This window comes from Rattus norvegicus, chromosome 15 (genome assembly GCF_021556685.1).
Source record: "Rattus norvegicus strain SHRSP/BbbUtx chromosome 15, alternate assembly SHRSP_T2T, whole genome shotgun sequence".
Taxonomy (NCBI): domain Eukaryota; kingdom Metazoa; phylum Chordata; class Mammalia; order Rodentia; family Muridae; genus Rattus; species Rattus norvegicus.
The window spans coordinates 68,523,252-68,549,799 of record NC_141548.1 but is presented as its reverse complement, the minus strand read 5'-3'; the positions used below and the strand labels follow the sequence as shown (position 1 = coordinate 68,549,799).

The 26,548-nt window shown below is 39.4% G+C and overlaps 1 protein-coding gene across 2 annotated transcripts in view; it reads left to right on the top strand.

Annotated features, from left to right (window-relative positions):
• The window catches only part of Diaph3 (diaphanous-related formin 3), a 459,706-nt gene that overhangs the window by 238,544 nt on the left and 194,614 nt on the right, over positions 1-26,548 (top strand). For both annotated transcript variants that reach the window (XM_087585391.1, NM_001305172.1), the window contains 1 exon segment: positions 16,825-17,064. In XM_087585391.1, the coding sequence (XP_087441517.1) occupies positions 16,825-17,064 (240 nt within the window).

The following is a 26,548-nucleotide window of genomic DNA, read 5'->3' as shown; positions in this document are numbered from 1 at the left end:
AATAAAAACACAGCATGACCCAAATAATATGCAGTTCCATTGAGTTGCTAACAGTAGTGAGTTTCCCTAAAAGTTTGAAAATTTAATTGTGACATATTAATTTCTCTGCTTTTTGATGGCAAAAAGTGCAAAATATTGCTTGCTCTGGGAGATTTCACATCCGCGCAGTATTCTGCTTATAAGTCTCCATGCAGCCTGTTTCTACCTTGGTGTTTCCTTCATGTCTGACTCTCTTTTAGTAACATCACTTTAACCACAGGGCCTCTACCATACCTCCCTCAAACATATCCCTGCTTCCTCTCTCAACTTTTCATAAAACACATGTCAGTTGCATTCTCGTGTGACCCTCAGAAAGTTCTAGCCTTTGCGTGTTCATGTTCTGTGGACCTTGTTTCCCCTAGCTTGTTGCCCATGCTGTCTCTAACTTGAGATGGCGTTACCTCACAGCCTCCTTTCTTTCTGCACAGGTCAGCTTGTGGGCGGTGTTACCATAGAGCCACCCTTGAGATTTACTCACTTAGGGGCCAGAGCATCTCTGCAGTATCCACTGTATTCCCACTTATCACCTTATGCTCCGTTACTCTATCATTTTTACACAGTATTCTACAACAAGAACGATTGTTTCTGGTGCCCATTAGTGGGTTTTTATTGTCTTGAACAGTATCGGGTATCTAGTTAGTATCCAATAAATACTTGGTAAATCAATTTTAAAAAGCCCTCAAGGTGCTTTATTATTTTTATTTTTTAAATGTTGAAAACTAAAGCCATTGAGTCTTGGCTCACGAAGACTTGCTATGCAACTGAACATGTTCCTAGCATTGGCTGTGCATTTAAATAGCTTGGTATGGGATTCTACATCCAACTGTCATTCTCTGTATTTATAGATGGATCTGCTAGACCTGGAGTTGGATTTTGATTTTGCCATATTATAGCTGTAATGATGCATGAATTTCTTAGCACTTCCTCTCTCTCCCTGGCTCTCTCCCTCTCTTTCCTTTTGTACATGGATGTAGGTGCTATCTCAGATGTCTTCAGAGTTATCAAAGCACATACATCTTAGGGACAGCCTAGTCTGTCAGCTGCTGTCAGTGTCTTCACAATTTTATTTTGAACATTTTTTTTCCATTTCAGGATATGTGACTCTTACTGTTCTGTGATACTGTAGCATTATCTATGCACAATGTGCTTGCTTACATCACTGTTGTAGGGCTGTTCTTTTATCTCAGTGTTACAGACAACCTCAAGGTCTAGGTACAATGTACATCTTGTTTGCTGTTGACTTTGGCAAAATTTCACTCTCTTGCTCTATTCACTGTCTTTAGTTCTTCCTGTATCCTTGTGCTTTGGGTCTTAATGCCCCCTGGTTCTTCCCCAGTTTTTCTAAGACTGCTGGAAGATTCTCACACAGATAATATAGCTTCTACTCCCTTCTCTTGAGACCTGTTTTTCAAGGTGTGTGGTTTTTTTAAGTTTGTGGATGTTTGCCAGCCTGCATATATGTGCACCATATATGTTTCTGTGCCTGTAGTGGCTAGAAAGAGGGTGCTTGATCCTCACACTGGAGTTATGGAGGGCTGTATGCCACGACATAAGTCCTCGTCATGGTGTGGTACCTATGACTTGTTATACTTCATAGATGAAGTCTTGGTGAGACTAGCAGTGAGAAAAGTTAATTTTGGGTTTTTAAGTAGATGACACGAGTAGATCCAAAAAGCTAACGCAGACAGACTAGCAAGTACACACTGATTCTGTTATGTGACTTCACTGATGAACTGTTCACAGAGTTTATATATTCATATTATTCGTACACTAGCCACTATGGTAAGAGGAGTTGGAAAGCCCTAGTGATGGCTTTGAGGTTAAGAGTACTTAATGAGGGGGTTGGGGATTTAGCTCAGTGGTAGAGCGCTTGCCTAGGAAGCACAAGGCCCTGGGTTCAGTCCCCAGCTCCGAAAAAAAAAAAAAAAAAAAAAGAACCAAAAAAGAGTACTTCATGAGGAAGCATAAGGACCCGAGTTCTTATGCTCAGCACCCATAAACAGCTGGCCTAGAACAAAACTGTCAACTCGTTCACTGAGAAATCCTGTTTCACAGGAGTAAGACGCAGCAATGGAAGATGGATGATAGCTGGTGGTTTCTGGCCTCCTTGTAAATCAACACTTAAATACATGCATAATTCATACATGTACTACATACAACTTTGAATATATACCACACATAATGCATGGAATTCATGCATACATCTCTGAACACACAGCTGAAACGTGTATGAATAAATGTCTTAACCAAGAACCTCCATACTGATGGTTTCTGCTTCCCATTTCCACATCACATTGCTCCCACCCTACTGTGTTATTTCCAGGTTCAGACCTCTTGCAATATTGCCCAGCTGGAGATGTATGCACTAGAGGATAATATAATGCAATGGGAAACATTTCCAGATAGGTTTAGCCTTATATTGCATTTCTTTGCTCGTGACCTGTTTTGTCTGTTTTTCTTTCCAAACCCAAAATAGCAATCTCTTTTTCCCCCAGGAGTCTCAGGACCCAAATGGGAGTAGATGTCCCTGTTTTTTAAGCAGCGTGGTGTAGACTACCTGATCTGAGTCCACACTCTTGTATGCCTGCTACCGTTCCTCATTTTTCTGTCCTATGTTAGTTACCAAGTGGAGTAGCTATCTAGGGCTATGCACTTTACCACTTCTCTGGGAAACCATACTCAGTTGTGTTCTCCTATTTAATTCACCCCAGGGATCCTGAAACACAGCTCGGTGCTGCTTTGACCACATATGTATTGGATTAATTAGGACACTTGTCTGAGATTTTTGCCTCACGGTCTTTGCTTTGCTTATGTTTTTATTTTGTATTCAACTGTATGTTTCATTAGCTTTCCTTATCTCGCACAGCAGACCTTGCTCTTTTGAACGGATGAGTGTGTTTGTTTCCTTCCCTCTAAGACTGGGTCAGGTTTCCTTTTCTCCAGCTCAGCTAGGATCCATTATTACTACTCTTTTTCTTCCCTTCCCAGGGTGTCAGTCTTATGTTCAAGTCTAGATATTATTGTTATTAGGAATAAGGAATAGTCATTGATTTTTTTTCTTCCTTTAGAGAAATGCTAACATTAATTTATTTACCACTAGCTTTCCCATTGCCAAATCCTTGTCTCAATATATTTCCCCAAATCCTACCAAGCAAAGATTGCCTAAAAATTCCTCCAAACACTTGTGTTTTACATTATTTTTTATGTTAGTATTGTCCTAACATTTTATTTACATGTAAACAGTAAGTAGACAAGACTTAGTATATAAATTTTAATTTATCGAAAAGCTTCCATTGTTAGTGATTTTCAACTGTAATTGAATGTTCTTTTTTATTTTCTTATTGCTCCTTTATTCCTTTTCTTTTTTCTCTCTATAAGTTTCATGCTATAGCGAAGTGCAGTGTTTCTGTCCTTTGATCAGAGATCCTGTAGACATCATTTCTGTGGACCCAATAGCCAAAATAAAGTACCCATGCCATTGAGTTCAATAGGAAAGGGTGTTGGACCTCTAGAGGCATTCTCTTAGGACTCTCATTGACACATTGTTTATGTTTTGTCTAAAGCTATTGTATAGAATTTTATTTAGAAGTTCTACATTTTGTTTCTTTTTTTTTTTTTTTTTTTTTTTTGGAGCTGGGGACCGAACTCAGGGCCTTGCGCTTGCTAGGCAAGCGCTCTACCACTGAGCTAAATCCCCAGCCCCTTAAGTTCTACATTTTGAATTCTCATTAAGAGAAGAGAAGTTGAGGTGTGTGTATGTGTTTGTGAGTTCGTGCATGTGTGTATTTATGTGGTACGCAGAGGACAACTTGATGCTGGTGTTACATTTTTAGGCTCTTCTACCTTTTACTTTTTTCCTTTTTTGAGATGGGGTCTTCAATTGCTAGATATCTTCTTCAATAGGCTGAACTTGCTACCTTGCCATCCTGAGGGATCACCTGTTTCTGCCTTCCTCTAGTTATCAGTATATGTTGCAGCAACTTTTGGGGCTGGGGCAGGGATCTGGTATCAGACTATAGTTGTTTTGCTTGGAAGACAAACACTTAACTGGATGAGCTGTCCTTTCTCAGCTCGTAACTTTTCACAATCTTTCCCCTTATAACTAGACCAGAACCTGTTATATTCTCTTATGTTGTGTAATTTGGGGACCTGCTTTGTTTTCCCTATCTAGGATATACTATGTCTCCCATGGTCTTCGCTTAGTACTTACTTGGTTTCTTACTACTTCTCTTGGAATTGCCCACTGTTTTACTTCTGGTCCCAGTAATAAATACAGTTAGACAATGCTTTTTGCCCACCTGTCTTCCTTTATATGTCTTCTTTGTATATGTTTCTCAGTAGTCTCATCCATTCTACCCACTGGCTGATTGTCATGTTTGGTCAGTATCTCATTGTTCTCTCTCACTCTGCATGGCTTTCAGGCTCAAATCACATCTCTGTCATCTTCACAAAGATTGACATTACTTCCTTGTGGATGACTATAGAAGTTACTTGATTAAAGCACACTGAGGACTTAATTAGAATGCTCCCAGAATGCTTCCACCTATTTATTAACCTGAAGAGTAACTTGAATTAAACACTAAATAGATTTCTGAAAAGCCTCTGCTTTCTTTGTAGAAGTCCCCAAATGAATTTTTTTGTCCTACTGGAGAAGCACAATAAAAACACAAATAATCAAAGCTAAGAAATCCAGCAAGGTATCATTGTTAGCAAGCCTATGTTTTCTTTTTTTATTGGTTATTTTATTTATTTACATTTCAAATGTCATCCCCATTCCCAGATTTTCCTTCACAAGTCCTCTAACCCTCTTTCTTTCCCCTGCCTCTATGAGGGTGCTCCCCTACCCATCCACCCACTCCTGCCTCAGCAGCCTAGTGTTCCCCTATCCTGGGTCATCAAGCCTCCACAGGACCAAGGGGCTCCCCTCCCAGTGATGCCAGATAAGGCCATCCTCTGCTACATATCCAGCTGGAGCCATGGGTACTCCCAGTGTACTCTTTGGTTGGTGGTTTAGTCCCTCAGAGCTCTGGGGGTGCTTTAATATTGTTTTTTCTTTTTATGAGGTTATAAACCCCTTCAACTCCTACAGTCCTTGCCTTAACTTCCCCATTGGGGACCTTGCCCTCAGTCCAATGTTTCACTGTGTACACCTGAATCTGTATTGGTCCGACTCTGGCAGAGCTTCTCAGTGGACAGCTTATCCAGCTCCTGTCAGTAAGCACTTCTTGGCCTCAGCAATAGTCTGCAGATGGAATGGATCCCTAGGTGTAGCAGTCTCTGGATGGCCTTTCCTTCAGTCTCTGCTCCACTCTTTGTCCCAGCATTTCCTTTTGACATGTGGAATTCTGGATTAAACTTTTTGAGGTGGGTGGGTGCCCCCTCTCTCAACTAAGGGCCTTTCCTATCCACTGGATATGGTCTCTGCAGGTTCTCAATCTCCTTTGTTGGGTATTTTAGCTAAAGTCCTCCCTGGTGGGTCCTGGGAACTTCTTGGGTCTCTGGCATCTGGGACTTTCTAGTGGCTACACCCAATTCCCCCTCCCCCACTGCTACACACCTACTTTTAAATTCCTGACTCTCTATACTTCTTCCCTATCTCCTCCCATATCTGAACTGGTTCTCTTTTTTTCCCCTCCTTTTCCTCTCTTCCTCCCTGATCCCTCTCTGCTTTACCTCCCAGAGATTATTCTCTTCCCCCTACTGAGTATTCCTGAGTATTCCACACTTTGTTATGATCTTCTTTCTTCTTGAGTTTCATATGGTCTGGGAGTTGTATTGTGGGTATTCTAGCTTCTTTTTGGCTAATATTCATTTACTATGGAGTGCATACCATTCTATTCTTTTGTGACTGGGTTACCTCACTCAGGAAAATATGAAGCCTATATTTTCAATAAATATATAGCCCCTTAATTAATGTGGTAGCATCAGGGAAAGAGCAAGATTGTATAAAATGGCACACAAAATTTCAGTGAATTAATCATATAAGTGTTATTTTTGAGTAGCTAGTGTTTAAACATATGAACTAGTTCTCAAACATTACAGAAAAATGCTTCTATCTCATTACTTCTAAATACATTTTTCTGAAGCCTTGGTGCTTGTCCATGTAGGCAGTTCCAATGCTCCTGCCTCAGCATCCCCCCAAAAGAGAAAGAACAAACAAACAGAAATCCATGAATATTTCTTAGTGGTATTTATTAGCTTTTGGACCAGATGATGAACTATTTTATTCAACCCCATGAATTGTGTTGTTGAAGCAATCGTTTGGATCCTGCCTCCAGCTTATGACTTTTCTATTCTGTGATTAACTCTTACTTCATCCTCTGACTGAAAAGTCTTCAATATGTAATTAAAGATTTGCAAGTTTAGATGCTTTAGCCAAACTGACACTTCAGTGGAAGTATATTTATAGTATTTTAATGAGTTTTCAAATCCGTCCAGTTCAGTTAAATTTGCAAAACCATGAAAGGATTGCATTTTTCTATGTGTTCACTTAATCCACGTCAATGAAATGGCAGCTGCAAGCCAATGTTAAACTTTTTATTTACCTTTTATTTACTTTTTTACTTATTTATTATTTATGTGTCTTATGCTATGGTCATGTTGAGTAGCCCTGCTGGCTCTGAACTTTCTGTCTTCTAGCCTTGTCTTCTAGAATCCTCGAATCACAGTCTATTGTAAAATCCAGCTAGAATTGGCAAAAAAAAAAAAAAAATGTTTCTCAAAAATATTAAGAAAAGATGTAACCTTAGTATGGTGATTGAATAAGAATGCCCCTATAGACTCATGTATTTGAATGCTTAGTCATCAGACAGTAGAATGTTTTGAGAAGGATTTAGAACTCATGGCCTTTTTGGAGTAGGTATGACTTGTTGGAGAAATGTGTCAGAAGCCCACAGTAGGGCAAGTTTTGTTTTCTCTCCTTGCCTATGGATCAAGATGTAGCTTTCAGCTACCATTCCAGCACCACACATGGTGCCATGGTCTCTGCTATAATGATAATATACTACTCCTCTCAAAATCATAAGGTAACTCCCACAATTAAATATTTTATTTTATAAGAGTTGTGTTGCTCATGGTGTCTTTTAATAGCAATGTAACAGTGTCTAGGATAGGAGTTGGTAGCAGGAGTGGCATATTGCCGGGACAAGCTCTGACCATGCTGTTTGTCAGATTAATATGGATTTTGGGACTTTAGACCAGAAAAGCAGTTGGATGCTTCAAGTGCACGGGGCATCCTAGTAGGAGCATAGAAGAAAGTAGTGATGAGGGTGATGTGTTATGTGTTCATGTGTCAAGGAGGATCAGAAAGGCAGAACATTAGTTAGTCGCCTGTAGACTCTTCTTGTGATATTCTGGCAAAGAATGTGGCTATGCCCTTGCCCTTCAATTTACCCTATTAGATTAGCGGAATTGGCAGAGGAGATTTCAAGAAAGCTTAGTAGTGCCTGTGTCATGCTGTTAATAGTGGTCATTCTTATACAGGTCTACAGGGAAAATGAGCAAGTTGGGGATGGGAAAATGCACAACGTAGGGTTTAAGGAGAAAGGGAACACTAAGACCTATTTGTTACAGTCAAATCCAGTGTTCCAGGAGATAAAAGGGTTTTAAGTCTAATGATAATGGAATTAAGGGTGTGGTGACCTCCAGGTAAGGTCCCAAGTATCTAGGCTTCCAACTTACGAAAATTATTAAAGAAAACCTAGGCAGTGCTAGTAACCTTTAATTCTTGTTAAAGCTGATGCAAATATAGCTAAAGGACAGGGTCATGTTCCAGCCCCAGCAAGAAGCAGAACTTGGCAAATTTGACCACATACTTATGTCTTTAGAGTGAAGAACGTAATAAAGGGTGTTTCCATTTTACTTAAGGATAGCTTTAGAGGCCAAACATGTGTGTATTGGACATGTTCCTGAATGGAAACTCAGAGAGGTCCTTGTATAAACCTGTGAATGTGAAAATTGAATTGTGTTGGGCACCCCAAAATATTGAAGAAACCAGAACCATGGGATGCTTATAAAACAAAGCTGCATGGTGAGCACTGAACCAGCCCAAGAGTGATGTTGCAGCCAACAAAGCTGAAGAATCATTTGCCCTCAGGCATGTAGATGTTGATTTGGAGTTTGCACTGCTGATTTGGGGTTTGCTTCAGTCCAGTATTTCCTCACTGTGCTCTGTTTCCTCTGTTTTGGAAAGACAGGGTATATTCTGTATCATTGAATATTAGACATATCTGAAATGTTTTTTATCTTGTTTTTTAAAGCTAAGAGATTGTCTTTTGTCTCAGAAGAGACTTTGAACTTTCGGATTTCAAACAGTTTTGAAACTGTGACAGAAGTTGGAATGAATGCATTTCTGCATTATTATATTGCTACAAGTCATTGGGGGCCAGGGACTAGAGGATGGTTTTGATAAGAATGGCACCTATAGACTCATTTATTTGTATGCTTAGTCTTCAGGGAATGGCACTACTGGAGAAGTAGTAGGAGTATGTCCTTATTGGTGGAGGATGTGTGTCACTGGGGGTAGAGTATAAGTTTTCAGAAGCTCATGCTAGGCCCAGTTTGCTCTCTCTGTCTCCTCATGTCAATGCCTCCCCCAGCTCCCCACCTCCACTATCTGTCCATCTCTGTTTGCAGGATATAGCCCTCTCAGCTACTGCACCTTCCAGCAGCATGAGTGCTGTCATGCTGCTGATACAATGATAATGAACTCAACCTCTCCAACTGTAAGCAAGTCCCTGAATAAATGTTTTCTCTGTAAGAGTTGCCTTGTTCATGGTCACAATATCTTCACAGCAATAGAAGAGTGAGTAAGACAGTTGTCATTGGCGACACAATGGCATTCATCGTAATCACGTAGATTATTCTCAATCTTCATATTTTACTAGGCATCACACAGTGTCTTTTGCTACCTTTCTCCATAGTCATTTTCGTAGACAGACTGCTAGTTGGGAAAAACTGCCCATCTGCCTCTCTTTTTGTGCAGATGGGATACTATGGTAGGTACGGGTTCCGCTACTGAGCCTACATTCTTACCTGAGCTTTTCTTTTTTTCCATTCTGAGATTTCTGCACTTTAATTGGACTATTTTGCAACTGATTGTAGCTTGGGTACAGAATATACTGTCTCATAGAAGAGGGTAAGTAAATGGTTTAGCCTTTATAAAATGTGGTCCTCCATGCGTTTTAGTTTGAAACTGTTAGCCGTACTGTATATCATCTCATCTTCTTGACTGCAGTGTCTTTCTGCAGAATTTATCATTTCTTTTAACTGCACCGTCAGTATTCTTTTTAACTTTCTTGCTCATGTTGTTTTACTAATTGTTAATTGTCTTTATAGTGTGTATTTTAATTTAGTATACATTTATTTAGCCTGGGTGTGTGCAAGCCCACATGGGGGAGCATGTGGCATGGTCAGAGGACAATTTTCAGAAGTTATCTCTGTCCTTGCACCACCATGTTCCCAGTAATAGAAGTCAAGTCAGTGGACTTGGTAACAGTGCCTTTTGCTTCAGTTCCATCCCAGCAGACCTAGAGAATGCATGTGTAAGGAGATTCAGTGGAAACACCCCTGTTTCTGTCCAGTCATGATTGCACAGACCTATACTTCTAGGATCTAGGGAGTAACAGCAGGGGGATCCAGTATTCAAGGCAGCCTTGCCAGCAGAGGTTTGACAGCTTCCGTCTGAGAAGAATATTAAGACATCAATGCTGTGAAGTCCTGTCTGTGTTTACTTACTTATACTCCACCACTTTCCTTCTTCCTCAGAGATTGCCTTTAACAGTTAGTTATTCTAGTGTCAGGAATTCTTTTTGGGTTTCTTTTTATTTTTCTGGTGGTTTCTTGCATCATAACTCGGAAGAAACCTGGTTTCTGCTTTTCTGCAGCATGTTTTCCCATTCTTTTCCTTCCATGGTTTCATTCATTTCCACTGTCTTTCCATCCATTCACATTTCCTTGTTTTTACTGTTTACTGCTGTGGTGCTCAAATGCCAAGTCTTCATGAAAGTATTGATTATCATGATGCCATCTGCCTTCACTCTTTACTTTTGTATCCTGTATTTTCATTCATTCATAACACCAATGGCCATCCTTCTTTTCCTATGGTGGCAATCCCTCTTGTGTTTCTTGGGCTGTAGGTGCCCTTTAAACCCAATGTACATCTAAATAAAGCCATGAAATTGTTGCTCACTTTGATTATAATTTTGGAGATTGTGTTTCTATATTTTATCTTGCAGATTTAAAATAGTATATAATCAAAGTACAAAGGAACACATTTGTATTTACACTTGGATTGTGTGGTTTTCTTTTTGCTGGCTTATACATTGTCTTTCTGTTTTTTACAGAAACATGATGCTTTCTCGTTAGGCCATCTATAAAACACTGAAATTTCATTGCATAATTGGCTTAATTCAGTTCATTTGGAAAAACAAAACACCATTAGAGTCACATCCTAATTACTAGTCATACATCATTCATTAGGGATAAAGCCTACAGTGTTTTGCACGTATAAGCACAGAGGTCTCTAATGATTCAGCACTTTGCCAGCAATGTTTATAGGGGGCTTTTCAGCTAAGACTGTCAGCAGTGCCTTGGATCTTTTCTTCTGTATTATAGTAGTCTGAATATAGAGGTCACATGGATCCTCGTAAGGCTTTTCAGTGAATATAGTGGGAAATGAGACTATAGTTAGCTAAATTACTGTAGAATTAGACAATTTTCTTTAACTCCTACCTTAATGTATAATTATTGAAGATATATCTTGGCTCATTAAAAGTTTTATTCCATGTTCTTTAAACTACTATTGCGTTTGAAAGGTCTGTGAAGGTCAGTTATCATGGAACTCAGGAAATGCTGTAAGGACTGTTCACTGAGTATGCTGATCTCATTGTAACATGTTATACACATGTGGAACTTTTGATACGGATTATATATACCTGAAACTTTGGACATAGGTTAATGTATATATTTAAAGTATTCCTTTGTCCACAAATCATCTTCTTGTGAATTATTACTATTAAGTAGGGAAAACCTAACAGGAGAATCTTGTGGATAGCAGTTTATATAGACATAATATAGAGTGTGATAGGACATATGAGGCAAATATTAATAACTGGGAAATTTGGGTAACAAAGGCTTCTTTTTTTAATAATAGAAAATTTTCCATAATAAAATGCTTTTAGAATTCTACTTCTAGTAGTGTCAGAAACCTTAAAATATATAGGAATAAATTTAACCAATTTAAGAGAACCATGTAGAGTATAAGGATTGGAGGCAGGGTACTGGCTTACTGCTTCAGACTGGAGTATGTAGGGCCATTTGTGTTCCATGATAAGAGAAACTCACAGATGACCAGAACTCAGCCTCAGTCTTTGTTCTGTTGATGTATTTCCACCATCAACTGCAAAGATAAGTTGCAGTAGAGGATACAGCAGTCTGCAGGACTAAAGATGCAGGGGCTGTGCCAAAGGGACGTGAGCACAGACGGAGGAGATCCACCTTGAGTCAGTCAGTGTCCTGGGCTGAGCAAACGGCCAGAAAAAGCTTCAGCAGGACGAGTGTGTAATAGAGCATCTGGAAGTCCAGTGACCCTGGTAGCTCCTGGGCTTCTGGCCCTGCCCAGTGGGAGGAAACAGTTTATCAACATTCTTGATATTGACTTGAACAAAGGGGAAAAAAAGGAAGAAAATGGTTTCAGGCACGAGGGTCACCACCATAGGGAAAGGTCCCTCTCCACCATAAAAACTAAAGGCAAGCTTATTCTTCGGGGACAAATTTGGGGACTGAATACTGCTTAGTTAGAATGCTCTTAATTTACAGAGCTTCTCAAGCACAGCAGGGATGGAAGGAAGCCCATGCCAGCCTAGGTGATCACTCCGTGCCTGGTTTGCCTGCTGAAGGAAGAACCCGTAATCTTCAAAGGGAGGCCGTGGGACTTGGCATGGGTACAGGTTTGCACTTATGACATTGAACACAGAACTTAAAATTTGAGGAGTAAGAAAGCTAGACAAATTGTTAAGAAAAATGGCAAAACAAATTGCTTTCCAAATTGTTTCAACTATGGATTGCACTTCTATAAGCATAGTGTAGATCTGGGGATGGGTGAGCGAAAGGGGCAGACAGGGGAAATGAAAATGATCCTTAATTAAGAAATATTTGCAAAGAAATGAAGTGACTCAAAATGTACCATATGGGAATGCTTGAACTGAAAAGTTCAATAACTAAATTGAAAATTTTAATTCATAGGTTTAATAGTATATTGGAGCAAGCAGAGGAGTCAGTGAAACTGAAGGCAGATTTATACAGAGTATAAATGTACAAGTCTTGGCATTGCTTTGCTTCTATGAAGCATGTAAAAATTATACCATATGTACTTTGCTGTTGTTTAGTTTTCTTAAATAATTTTAGCATAACAGCTTTAATATCATAAGGCCACATTTATTTTAAAAACATCTTTGATATTCTGAGTACTACCCAGACATAAGCCACATGGATAGGTTCCCCCCCCCCACCCCCTTTCAGTTTTTCTCTAAATGAAATTAACTTCTTTCCCCCGAGTTTTCTGGAGATCACGAACATATTGGCCTGCTAACAGTGGAAGATAGACAATTTTTTCCACATAATTAGAAAGACTGAGTTTAAAACTTTCTTTTAATGCCTTTACTCCTGTTAGATCCCAGCCAGCACTCTCTCAAAGTACTGTCCTTGCCTTTCAGAAGCTACAATGCAGTTCCCATCCACGCCATTGCTTATCATCCCTCTCCCACAGACAATGGACGACTTTGCTCTTAGACAAGTCTACGCATACACTGTCTGTTCCACCCTTCCTTATAGTGATCTGTTTACCAGGCATGTATCTGGAGCATTAGGGCAGCTAGGATTGGACCTGCCATCTTCTCAGTCAATAAGTTACTGCAGTGATAGAAATGTCACTGGTTAGTTTTAGGGCTTTAGAGAATATTGACAAGGATACTAATCACTCAAACTTCTTTTGAGTTAAGACCACATAAATTCTGCAAAGTAGAGAAGGAGAAAAATTCCTCCAGTTTTTAATAAGTGCAACTCCTGACTATAATAAAAGACACTATAACAAGAACTGTATTGAATGGTAGTACAGAGTTGTTATAAAAAATAAAAATTGATTTAGTTTTTCTTTATGGAATAGTGGATAAAATTACCCTGTAATGAAATTATGGGATGTTACCTCTTCTGCTGTTTGAGACAATACTAAATGAGAAGCAGTGGCCCCAAGAACAGTAACTAGGACTTCAGTTCCTCTCCCAGGGTACAATGGATCTAGTCTATTCTCATGTCTTCATTGGCTTTTGTGTTTCCTTACACCACTGCTCCTGTGTGTGCCCAAGAAACAAAATTTTGAAGTAAAAGTTACTTTTTTTGTTCTTGAACTTGCGTCTTCTGTGTTGTTCTCTATGAATAGTGGCATCAACTGTGTTGTTCTGCCTTCAGTAGTAGGACTGCTGTGATAGGGAGAGAGCTTAGTGTTCCGTTAACTGGCTGCTTTCCCAGAGAGCCTGGGTTTATTTCTCATGGTGCTGGATAACCATCTGACTGTTGTTGCCAGGGATCTGACTCCCTCTCCTGGCTCCTGTGTGCACTGCAGGTACATGGTGCAGATAAGAAGGTACAACTCTCACACACATAAAATAAACAATAAATCTTTTTTAAAACGTTTTTAAAAAATAAGTCTAAGATCAAAACACTTTTTAATTTTTAGCTTAATGTTCAGATTATAAATCAGTATCATAGATTTGGGTATCTTGAGATTATACTACAAAAACTATATCTTAATTGTGAAATGAAATCATAGCTTTTCTGCCCTGATTTTCTGATTATAATTTAGCTTGCAGTCCAGTTTTCCTATTGCTCCTGACTCCTGTTCTGTTTCTCCCCTTTTGTCACCTCCAAGGCTTCCTACTGCCTCTCTGGGTGCTAGTCTAGCACCCAGCTTTCCTGTTCCACATGCAGCTGACTGAGAGCTTCCTAAGAACAGGACGCAACTCCTCAGTCTTGGTAAAAATGGGAGCTGGTGAGGAGCAGAAAGGCTTTTCAAGTTTATAGAGATATTCTTCCACTGTTACCCTTTTTAAATTTTAGTGTGCCTGGAGAAGCAACTGTTCATTTCAAATCTTATGATTGTTGTAAATCTCAAGACCGTGGACCATTGCCCTGAGGTGGTCCCCATCATTAAACTAGGAATCCACTTGGCCTAGGGAATCCTTGTCATTCTTGGCTACCACGGAGCCTAGGTTGACCTCTGAAGTTCCCATTTCAGCTCAGTAATTTTTTTCAGATAGGAAATCTAGTAGCAGCCAAATATGGGTTTATCCAAGTTTACAGGGGAGAGCAATAGGAAGCAGAAAGCTAATGAAAACAAAGGTCCTCCTCGCAGCCACTGTTCTGTAGGTTACTTCCTGTGACTTTGCTTTGTCAGGGTTTTCGTGCACATGCAGAACTCCGTTCTGCATTACATCATAGACTTTCTCTTCACAGTACCTGTCCTTGGTGCCAGATACACTCATTAGTCATACAAATCTGGGTTATGTTTCTCTAGGAAAATTAATTACTTTATGTTGGCTACATATGGTTAGCTTGTCAGAAGGAAAATTTTAACATATTTTGGGGTGGTATAATGTAGTCAGTTAACCAGCCTTTCTTTCCCCTTCCTCTTTGTGCATAAATAGTACATTAATCTATGCTGCGATTATCATATTTTGTAATACCTCAGCATTACATTGCACGGGCAACGAGAAAACTGTGACTGCACTGGACTCCATAATCATGAGTGGGGGCCAGTGTGAACCAGAGTTGTCATGGGCTTGATGCCACCTTTGAGTGGCCATGATCACATGCCCTACATTTTAGTGCTCTTCTTTGTTCTTCCCCATCCTAAAGGTATTACATTTAATAAGTAGCATCCGCACTGCCAGGGAATGTGGGTGTTTAAGGATTGAACAATAATCCAGGAAAATTAATCTGTTTGGGGTCATTCAGTGTATTTTAATTCTAGACAAATGAGATTATGAGGGGTAATCACAATTTATCCCTACTTTTTTTGTGATAGAGATCTAAAAGGATCAATTTATGCACTATAGGAATTAAAGTTCTAATATAGTGACCCGTTCTCATTCTATAATTTTGTATTGCTTAACCTCTAAAGTACATTAAAAATACTTTGTTGAGTCTACTTCCTTTTTATTCTGTTGTAGATGAAGGTGCTTTCTGTTTTCTTTTTCTCTAGACAGAAGTTGCATACGTTCTTTGAAACCAAGGAAAGGGAAAATATTTATCGGGACCGTAGAGTGAGTTTTTACGAGATGCTCTAGTTTGGCTCTTCGAAGCTTGCTTTTTGCACTGCGCACACATGATGTGTCACACGAGTGCAGATGAATTACCATGTATGTTACTGTTGATGAGCATTCGCCTCATCAGAAGATATTCATTCATAGACAATTCATGCATTCAAAAAATAAGTAGGACTCCAGTCCTATTTATTTTAAATAACAATTAATTTAAATGACATCGTTCTGTGCATATTTCATTTCCTTGAACCATCCTGACTTTTATTATATCTGTTCTACAAGCTTCATTTAACATTCTATTTCACCCTTTCCTTAGGATCTTGGACATGCACCTTCATCTCTTTTTTTTTTCATCATTCTTTGTTTTTTATATATTTATTTATTTCATGTATATGAGTACAATGTAAGAGGGCATTGGATCCCATTACAGATCGTTGTGAGCCACCATGTGGTTGCTGGGACTTGAACTCAGGACCTCTGGAAAAGCAGTCAGTGCTCTTAACCGCTGAGCCATCTCTCCAGCCCTCTTAACCCTGGTGTATGCTCACCGTTATCTGCGCTCGTCTCAAAATTCCTTTGATGGTTGCTTGAACAACTTCAACAGGCTTACTATCGCTGCTCCATTAGCTTACCAAGGTCTCCTGTTGCTAATGTATTTCATCAAGGAAGCCGTCAAACCGATGTAGGTTTTGAGCTCTACCTAAGTGGATTTTTGCTTCACGAACTAGAATAAAGGGCGTGAACTTAGGATGAACGGGCCTTTGTTCTTTCTCGCCATTGAGCCTTCTGTATCCTCAGCAGCAAAACCAAGTCTCCCTAGTTACCTTGGCATGTGACAGCCCTGTGGCTTTGTGCTACTCTGTCTCTTGCTACGCCCATGTTTCCTACCTCTGATTCTGCTAATTTAGTATGTGTCAGGAGTCATTCTACTTTCTGTGTTTCTGAAGAAAGTCAATTTAGTGCAAATTGGGACCTATTTACTCTTCCTCTATCTAACAGATACTGTTAGTCAGCAGGGCTTCTGAGGACAGCAATTGCTATTTGAGGCAAACAAACCATTTTTAGACCTTTCTGAATATGTTTTATACATGACCCAGTATATTTCAGTATTGAACAAAGATTATTTAGTGATGCGGTGCCTGCTTTGTAGTCTGTTTCCTGTGTATGCTGTTATATTTCTTAAAACTTTGGCTTTTGTTTTAATGTTTATTTGATTGCTTAATTAAACTTCACTCTTTCATTAAAGCTCTCTTTTCATTGCACATCTGAATTTTTAATTTTGTTTTTGAAGGATGGCTGGATTCCTTACAGAAACAAGCAGCTTTCCTCTTCCTGCCATCAGTTTCAGGGGACATATTGCTTCTTCCGTACTGTCATACCAATAAATCATCCCAGATTACTTGCCGAGGTACAGTGCTGAAGTATACCATGCATTTTAAAGGAAATCTGCTATTTTCTTTTCAATCAGATGAGCAATGTGAAGAGACTCCGGCCACGGCTCACTGCTATTCTCTTTAAGCTTCAATTTGAAGAGCAGGTGAACAACATCAACCCTGACATCATGGCTGTCAGTACTGCCTGCGAGGAGATCAAGAAGAGCAAAAGCTTTAGCAAGTTGCTGGAACTTGTGTTGCTAATGGGAAACTACATGAATGCTGGCTCCCGGAATGCTCAAACCTTCGGATTTGACCTTAGCTCTCTCTGTAAAGTGAGTTTGTTTTTTTAAAACACATATTTGCCTGAACACTTACTTCTAAATGTCAGCCCTGATTACATTATTTAAATATTTTTATTGCGATGGGCTCATTATCAAGAACTTGAAATGAACCATGAACTCAAACCTAGAGTGAACTGAGCTAATGTACTCAACCTCTGAACTAAATCCAAATATTAATTTTCTCTGATCTGCACGTCCAACTGAAGGATTTTGTTTAATAACTAAATTATATCCTAAACCTATGCTTTCTCAAACCAGTGAAATAGAACATCAAAACATTATTTAAGCTTTATATTTATTTAGTTCAGGTACCATCATCTAGTTTATGGCTTAGGACTGTTGGATTTTTTGATTTTTAACTATTTAAATATTTCTTTGATGTTTTGTATATGCAGAAAAAAAGACAAATAAGATTTCTTTATTTATGAAAGGAAAAATATTAGGATTACTCATTTCAGAACTCATTGATGAGTTGAAACTATTGTGAAAACTGTGTGAGTTTAAATAATTCTTTATTTTTCCTGGTTTCTGTCAGCTTGAATTTCCTTGTAGCAAACGCATTCAGTGTTTTGTACAGCAGACCACTTTCCTGGGTTGTGTGCCATTGTAATAATGCTTTAGTGATCTGCTTGCCACAAATTATTCTCAGTTACACATTGCAAGAATCCTTGTAGCATTCACACTCTAGCTAAGGGATTTAGTTTTTACTATCTCTAGCTTGGTAACAAATGTGAAAGTCTAAATCTTTTTCAGCTTTTGCTGTTGGTCAGTGGCCGTCTACATGGTAGCTTTGCAGTCACCTCACACTGTTGTCCTGACTCCCAGGCCTTCGTAGACATCAGTGCTTCATTGAATTTTTCTCTTCCTCTTTTATTTTCCTGCCTTTGTCGCCACAGCTTTCTGTCTTTGGTTGCATTCTCTGCTGTAGGTAACACTTTTCCTGCAACACAGACCCAAGGCTTTAGTGCCGACTCAGGGTAAAATCCTATGATGTGTGGTTTACCCTAACATGTTAGGCGTGGTGGAACTCTTATTTTCTATAGGTAAACCACAATTATATTTGTTTGCTTCTTTTTATTTACTTATTCATATTATAATTCAGTGCTTTAATGGCGCTGTTTAGAAAATCCTACGGGCAGTGATGTTAGACGGGAGATACTAGCTCAGCAGGACGATGGTAGTGGCTATGTACTCAGAGAAGAAAGGAAATGCCGACTCTTGAAGGGTGTACGTATTTCCTAGAAACAACTGTAAGGAAGAGAAAGAGGTTGTTATGATGCTTATTGTATGACATGTGTGGGTACATACTAGTCTAGTATTTTGCATTTTTCATACGACAGGATTTGGGGGAGATAAGACTGAGGTAGGAAGTCAGTAAAGGTCTCTAATTGCCATGCCCTGCAGTAGTGGTTTTTCTAAAGATACATTAGTTCCGTAAGCCAGGCTGTATGGTGATATGTTCAGGAGCATAAGTCTATTAGCAGACAGAGACGTTGAGGCCATACTGTCTAGTTGAGGATATATTGAGGATATATTGCTAACTTAAATTTGCTAATTCAGGTTTAAACTGAACTATGCTGTTATTTTCTTTCCTTAGTCATATTTACTACATTTGCAATGCAAATGAATGTATGTTCATGTTATATTTTCAGCCCATTCCCACCACTGCAGTAAGTCTTACTGGGAAGAGGAGTGACATTTATAGTGCCAGAAATTTGGTGACTGGCTGACATGTAGTACCTCACTTATGACATCAACATAAGGGGAAAGATAGGAAAGATGTTGTGGTAGAGAAAAGGGAAGGGGGCAAAGACAAGTTCTCTATTTGTGCTTTAACCACCTAGCAGATGCTCGACATGCTTGCAGTGTTAGTTCAAAAAGGAACTGGCTATTGTTTTCCTCCTTTGTGATCAAAATAAGATACCCCGCTATCTTAAAGGGAAGCTTCTTTAAGCTGTCTTATCAGAACACTTAGCAAAATGTCTGGATGTCTGCTCCACAGTTATCACTAACAGTTAGGATGATAGAGCTCCAAGCTAAGGTAGTAGCTTTGCAGTGTGGAGTGGAACCATATAATAGATTGAGGCTAGTGAACAGTTCCATAGCCTAAGAGGCATCCACAGGGTCTGGGGACGAGGAGGCTGAAGGAGAAGTTGGCAAGTTAGACTTCAAAATGAAGGGGGCCAAAGAAGATGACAGGGAGGGCACTGGAGAACTCAGTGCTACACCTAGATAACTACTGTGGTTTGCTCGTTGGCACACAGTGTCACTTCTACTTTAGGTGTCTCACCTTAGTAGTGTAGTTTCACATACCAAACATGGGCCAGCTTTTCTCCTTCATACTTCCTTCTGAAGGAGGTGTGAACGGAGACTCGGATGAATGGTGTGGCAGAGGCTAATGAGGCTGGCACAGTGACTAGCTGAAGAGTCAACCATGTTGCTGCTTTACTGTAGTGCAGTGGGTCTTGTTTATTCTGTAATGGAAAACAGACCCTCTCTCCTTGAGCTACAGCCATAGATGCATAGTGATTTTTAAATCTACACAAAAACAGTGCACACTGTTATTGTTTTACGGCAATTGCTCTGTAAACCAGTTAATCTGTCCTTGGATGAAAAGTTGTCTGTGTTCATGCATTGGTACTGGGCATTTTGGATCATCATTCTTTGGAGATTTCTGTTGTACAAGAGGCTAAATAAATACTACACCTTCACTTTTATTAGCCTGCGTGTCAAGATGAAAGCATGTATTGAATAAGATGCTATCTTAGCACGTTTGTTATCAGAAGTAGCAGCTTGATCTTTGACAGTTGTGATTAAATTTTCCCTCCGAATATAAAGCATTTGCTTTCTTGATAAGACCCGCATGGGGAGCTCTTTATTTACTTGACAGGATAAAGCCAAGAAAGGTTTTAGTCTCTTCAACATGCTGAGTAATTATATGGCTTTTAACATTCTAGATCTGAATATGTGTAAATTATATAATAATAATATAAAATAATAAAATAATATAATAAAATAATAATAATATAATTCTGGGCCTAGTAAATTAGTAGGACACTCTATAAGAAGTGTTTTGAAATGTAGTTTTCAGTGACAATATTGTTCCTGGTTTACTTATGGTTGTGATGAGCACCTTGTGTTGACTTCTCAAGGATAAGATGTGGAATGGAAATGAGGAACTGTTTGTTGCTTGTGAAATTGTCCGAAAGTTGTAATGCTTTGCACTTCAACTCAAAGTTGGCAGAAGGCAATTTTCTGTACTCATATACATATCACACACACACACACACACACACACACACACACACACACACACCCCTACCCGTCCTGCTAATAGCAAAATATAAATCCATTTCCTTAGAAAACCATCATATAAATGGTAGATGTTTGTCTGACCAAAATGCTTACCTGTAAAATTTCTATCCCTTTAGTGATGAGAATGTTTCCTTATGAGAACTTACCAGCCTGGCCTAAAATGTTTTATTTTCAATTAAATTAGCATTCTAGCTAATGCATGAATTGACCTGATTATAAAAGTTGAGCATTATATTATAATATATGACATAATTTTGACTTGTAATTTTAAGAAACAGATGGTTCAAATCTGCACACAGTGGTGCTGACATGTGTTTAATAATGTTTGCCAATATCTAACGAGATGTGTGATTTCTGAATAATAAATCCTAATCAATATTAGAGGATGCTGTAGATTTTTGTTCTAGATTATTAAACTAAGTGACTTCCTATATTGAAATAACCAGTTTTTGTTTTGTTTTTTGGAAAAATACACTGTTGATTCCACTTCATCGGCTTTATATCTTGTAGGGAATTTCTGGTGGTCTGTGTCTAAAGAGTGGAATGTTCACTGTTAAAATGACAAAAGCAAGCACAACAGTGTTGTGTAGGCCTGGGTGGGCGTGAGAAGGAAGGTACCCACCTTCAGGGCAGGCAGGTAGACTTGGTCTGAGTTTCTTTTTCTAGTGCAGAATCTTTTACATGACCTTCTGGATACTTCTTTTCTTAGCCTAAGCTCTCCTAAAGTAAAAGAACTTCACTAAATCTGTGATGGGGATGATTTAAACTGAAAGCATCCAATCTCCATTTTCTTTAATGTCTAATTGACTGTAGTGAGCAGCCTTTAAAATTGTGAGCATCTCCTACTTAAGTCATATTTCTTGATTTGCAACATGGTGTACCCTTTAAATACCGCTAATGCATTGTCGTCCTCGCCAGCTCCCCTAATTCTGAGTGTTTGGTGTGGCATTTTAAAATGGCTCCACTGGTGACAGTCGTGCACAGCCCACATGCAGACTCATTCTGGCTCTTCTGCAAGGCTTATGTATTCCAAGTGGGAAATCCCCGACTGATGGTCTGGACGTCTACGTCACCAACAAACAAACAGGAGGAAAGGCAAACCGATCAACAGCAAAACAAAAACACAGGGAAACAACTTAAGGCACAGAGGCGAAAACAATCCCTAAAGCTGCTGCTCTTCCACCCTGCCAACCTGAGCAGTCGCTGAACAGGGAGAGTTTCGAAGAGAATGTGAATTCCAGAAAGAGTGCGTGGAATGCAAGGCCAGGGTCCTGAGTCACTGTGCAAAGCCTTGCTTCCCACAGGTAGCATTTTAGTCAAGGCATGGAGAGTTAAGTGCTACGGCCTACCCCGGGCGCTTTGAATTTTGCATATCTGTCATAGTTACACTGGTTAGGACTGTCGATTTCTGTGTGTGAAATTTTGACTTTCATGTGTCACTTTTTCATTTCCTCTGAAGCTATTTTTAAGGAAGGTCTCTGCCAAACAAACCCATTGTTCCATCTGCATTCAGGGTTTTAGAAGGATTTTTAGTTTTCTTCACATTGGCAGAATCATAGCAGTGCATGTTGGCACCCTTTGAAAGTACAGCAACTATGGGCCAAAGACTCGCAAAGAACAAATGCCATTCTTATTTTACATATAGCCAATTAAATCACAGCAGTGCTGTGGGAAAGTTTGGAATGTTGATCCCCTTTTGAGTTTATTAATGCCTTAATCTGTAGCATTTCACCAAAAAATGTTTAGTTTGATTTACCAAGAAGTATCCCTCCTTACCCCTGTGTTTTATTGCAGTCGATACAGTGCCTTGTAAATTAGGACCATTCTTCTAATAAAGTATGCGAGTGTTTCATTGCTTGGGCACAGCCCATTGGCGAACATCTCTGCCTTCAGACGCACTTTTCTGCTTCCCAAAGCTTATGTTCCCTCAGCTAGCCACCCCTAGTGTTATCCTCAAAACCATCCCTTTACAGACATGTACAGACAGACAGACTGACACCAGAGCTAGCAAGCAAGTTCAATTCTACCTCACCTGATTCCATTCAGCCCTACCTTTACATTTTCTAAATGAAAATTCAAAAGATACCCCATTCCCAAAACTCTGAGAAGCTTTTTGCAAACCTTTCTTTCATATTCCAAGATTTTTTATTGCTTGAACATTTGAGGTGGGAGTGTCAGCAAATACGCAAACGTTATTATCCACTGGTAATAGTTTTATCAATTTTATTCTTAAGGCACATGTAGAATATGCTGATGAAATATATTCATAGGTAGAACTCACATATCAACATTGGGAGGGTATAGTGGGATTGACCTTTCTTAAATGAAAATAAATTTATTATACTTTGTTGAGCATAATGAAAATAACATTTAAGGGATATTTCAGTTTTACATGTATATATCAGATGGTATATTATTTTACACTCTAAATCTTATGTATGAATATGTAAGAAACTGCATGTAATATGAGGTCAACAGAAAAAAATAAATTCATACAGAAAAATCAACATAACCAAAATTTTGATACCTTAAAAAGAAAGTGATATTAATAAAATTTTAGCCAACCTAGAGAAAGGGTGAAGAAAATAAGTAAGCTTATTTTCTTCCATGTGAACATGAGATGAATAAGCATTATTGAGCCCATGGATAACAAAAGAATTTAATGTATATACTTCCTAATCTCGATGAAATGGACCCATTCTGTAATGGCAATATAAATGTGTCACAACATCAAAGAGTAAAGTAAGTCTCAAAGCCTTTATCAAAGTAATATAGTCAATAATTATTAACTATTTACAGGATGAAAGACACGGTTTAGGAAGTTTCAATAGTTTAATTGTAGCAAATATTTAAATTAAAACTCAGGCCAGCAGTCTCTCCTGACTCTCATCTAGTGCAAGCACGGAGAATACTGACTAGTTCCATGAGGCTACTCTGGCTCAACACTGAAAATCAGTGCAACTCATTGTATTCACCAGCTCAAGAACCGAGTCACTGTGATCTTACACACCAATAGTAGTTGACAAAATGCACTCAGAGTGAAACTTACTAAGTGACCTTCAAGGAGGCCTACCTCAGGATGATAACAGACATCCACAGGAGCCCCACATATCACCATATGTAACAGACAGGAACTGGGTGCTTGTGGACAAGCATAAACTGTCCCATGTTCACAGACAGGGAGTCCCTGTGTTACCACTCCTTTCCAGCTTGTCATACAGGTTCAAAATAGTGCTGCAGTCAAAGTCTAGCAAGGTACCTAATGCATACTGTAAAAGCGATTCCATTCTGGGGAGCCATATAAACTCAAATAGCTGACGCAAAACTAAAGAAAAGTCTGATACTGCCTGACCTCATCTCAGTTTAGTGCTGCTATAATCAAAATATTTTGATTAGTATTAAATATGGCAAAATAAAATACAATGTACAGAGTTGCCCAGAAACACACAGAAATAACAATCAAAGGAAGAGTAAAAGCCACCTCGAGTATCTAAATATTTCCATGCTAGAAGAAAAAAAGATACTGCCCTCAGCTCTCTCACAAATTCAACTCAAAATTTATAATACAATGAAAATTGAAGCATTTAATATAGAATAATAAGCAAATCTCTGTGGCTTTGGGCTTAGCAAGAACCTTTGCTGTATAACAGTAAAAACGTTTTTACAATATAACATTTTGAAGATGTAAAGTTAATTAAAATTTGTTTGTGATAAACATTTAATAGAATTAAAATGTAAGCCACAAATGTATACAAAGAATCCAAGAAATTAGACTCCAGAGAATCAAATATCCATAATAAAAATAGGTGAGAGTGCTAAACCAAGAATTCTCAATAGAGAAATCCTGACAGGCTGTCAACCACCTAAGAAATGTTCACCCAGTCAACGACCAGAAGGTGCTGACCCATCTAGTTAAATTGGGAAAAGCTAGAGGAAGCTAAAGACAAAGGCAATCCTGTAGGAGGATCAGTAGTCTCAAAGAACCTGGACCCCTGAGATCTCTTAGACACTGGATCACCAAGAAGGCAGCATACACCAGCTGAGAGAAGGCTTTCAACACATATACAGCAGAGGACTCCTGGTCTGGGTTCAGTCAGAGAAGATGCACTTAACCCTCAGGAGACTGGAGGCCCCAGGAAGATTAGAGGTCGGGTGGGATGGATAGAGTGGGGATATTCATGTGGAGATGGGTGGGGGACAGAGAGGGAGTTGGGGAGGAGGTTTGGGATGTGGAACCCTCGAGGGTTGAACCTGAGGTGAGTAAAATCTGGAGTGTAATAATGAATAAAAAAATTAATTAAAAAAGAAAAAATGTAAGCCACGATCTACAAGAGTACACAGTGTAGCTATCTTTAGACACACCAGAAGAGGGCATCGGATCCCATTACAGATGGTTGTGAGCCACCATGTGGTTGCTGGGATTTGAACTCAGGACCTCTGGAAGAGCAGTCAGTGCTCTTAAGCACTGAGCCATCTTTCCAGCCCAAGAATTTACAATCTTAGCAATGGGGAACAACTCAGTTAAGGTATGACCCAATGATATAAATAGATCGTATGTCATAGACCATGTACAGCCACCAAATAAGTAATTGAAATGGTACTGAAGTTGTTAAAATGTGACATTCTAGCATATTCATATTTTAGTCAAAAACAAAACTAAATTAGTTATGAAAGGACAACTTAGACCTCTGTGTTGTCTCTTAAAAATCAGAAGAATTTCTCACATGAACATTGACCTACTTACAACAAAGATTCTAGGCCATCTTCTTCAAGGGTGTGAGGTAGAGACATTTCTCCACAGCCCTTGTTAATAGCTAGTGTTTGGAACCTGCCCTCATCATTGGCCTGTTTCTTTGCAGCCCACTGCAGATATAAGGACATCTCTCTTCACTGGGGTAGGGCACCGGCAGCACACCACAGACACAGTTGTACCCCAGGTAGCCGCAGAGTGGGGGGTGTGATTGGATTAGTAGGCAGCACCGTTCTAAAGCCCCCCAGTCTAGAACTGGGGTGATGTCTCATGAAAGCCACATCCCTGGAATTCTCTGCACGACTTGTTGGCAGTTTTGTAGAGGGCTTATTTGGGTCATCATCCCTTCCTCCTTTCACTTCCTCCCCTGCTTCTTCTCCTCTCTAATCCCCTCTTTCCCTTCTCACCCCCATTTATTCTCCTCAGCTCCGGTCCCTTCCTCCGTCCTCCATTTCCATCCTAAGTCTTCTAAGTTGCTTGTGCTTAGCCTTGTGAGAGTCCCAGGCTTCCCAGAGACACTGTTTCAGTCCACTGGAAACACATATAGGCCGCATATAAATAACTGACCTTACCTTCTTGAATTCACTATGAGGACTTGGGCCATGTGATGTCTATGTATTTTCCTATTTGTATGTCTTATGCTAAATTAATTGTCAGAATTACATGGGACCTGAAGAAAATAGAAGTAGAGTTTTTCTGCCACCCTCTTGTGCCAAATAACATGTCGCTAAACCTGTCAATTAGAATTACAAGATACTGCTATGTACCTACTATAACGGCTAAAACCAAAGAATTATAACACCGGATACTGGGGAGGAAACCTTAGGCATTGCTAGTGGAAGTCAAAAGTGGTACACTCACTTTGGAAAACTATTATATACATATGTGTCAGTACATGCACACACACACACACACACACACACACACACACACACACACACACGGAGGAAGGGGTGATGACCCTCCTAAACCCTTGAACAAAATTGCCAGCAAGTTGTACGCACGTGCGTGTGTGCTTGCGTGCATGCGTGCTTGCATGCATGTGTATTTTTTTCCCCCGAGACATTAGTTTCTGTGTAGTCCTGCCTGTTCTGGAAACCCCTCTGTAGACCAGGTTGGCCTTGAACTCGGAAATCACTCTGCCTCTGCCTTTCATAGGTCTTGTATTAAACATGTGCTTTACCTCTGTACAGGTCTATATAATATATCTTACAAATTAGTAATCACAGTCATAAGTATTTACCCACAGAATTTGAAATCACGTCCACACCAAAGCCTATATGCAAATGTGTACAGAGTCTTGTTTATGATTCCCAAACACGGCAGGAAACAAGGTGTTCTTGAGTAGGTGAGTGGCTTGACTAACAGGTCTCGTACTGTTCAATGTTGTGCATCATTATACATATATGC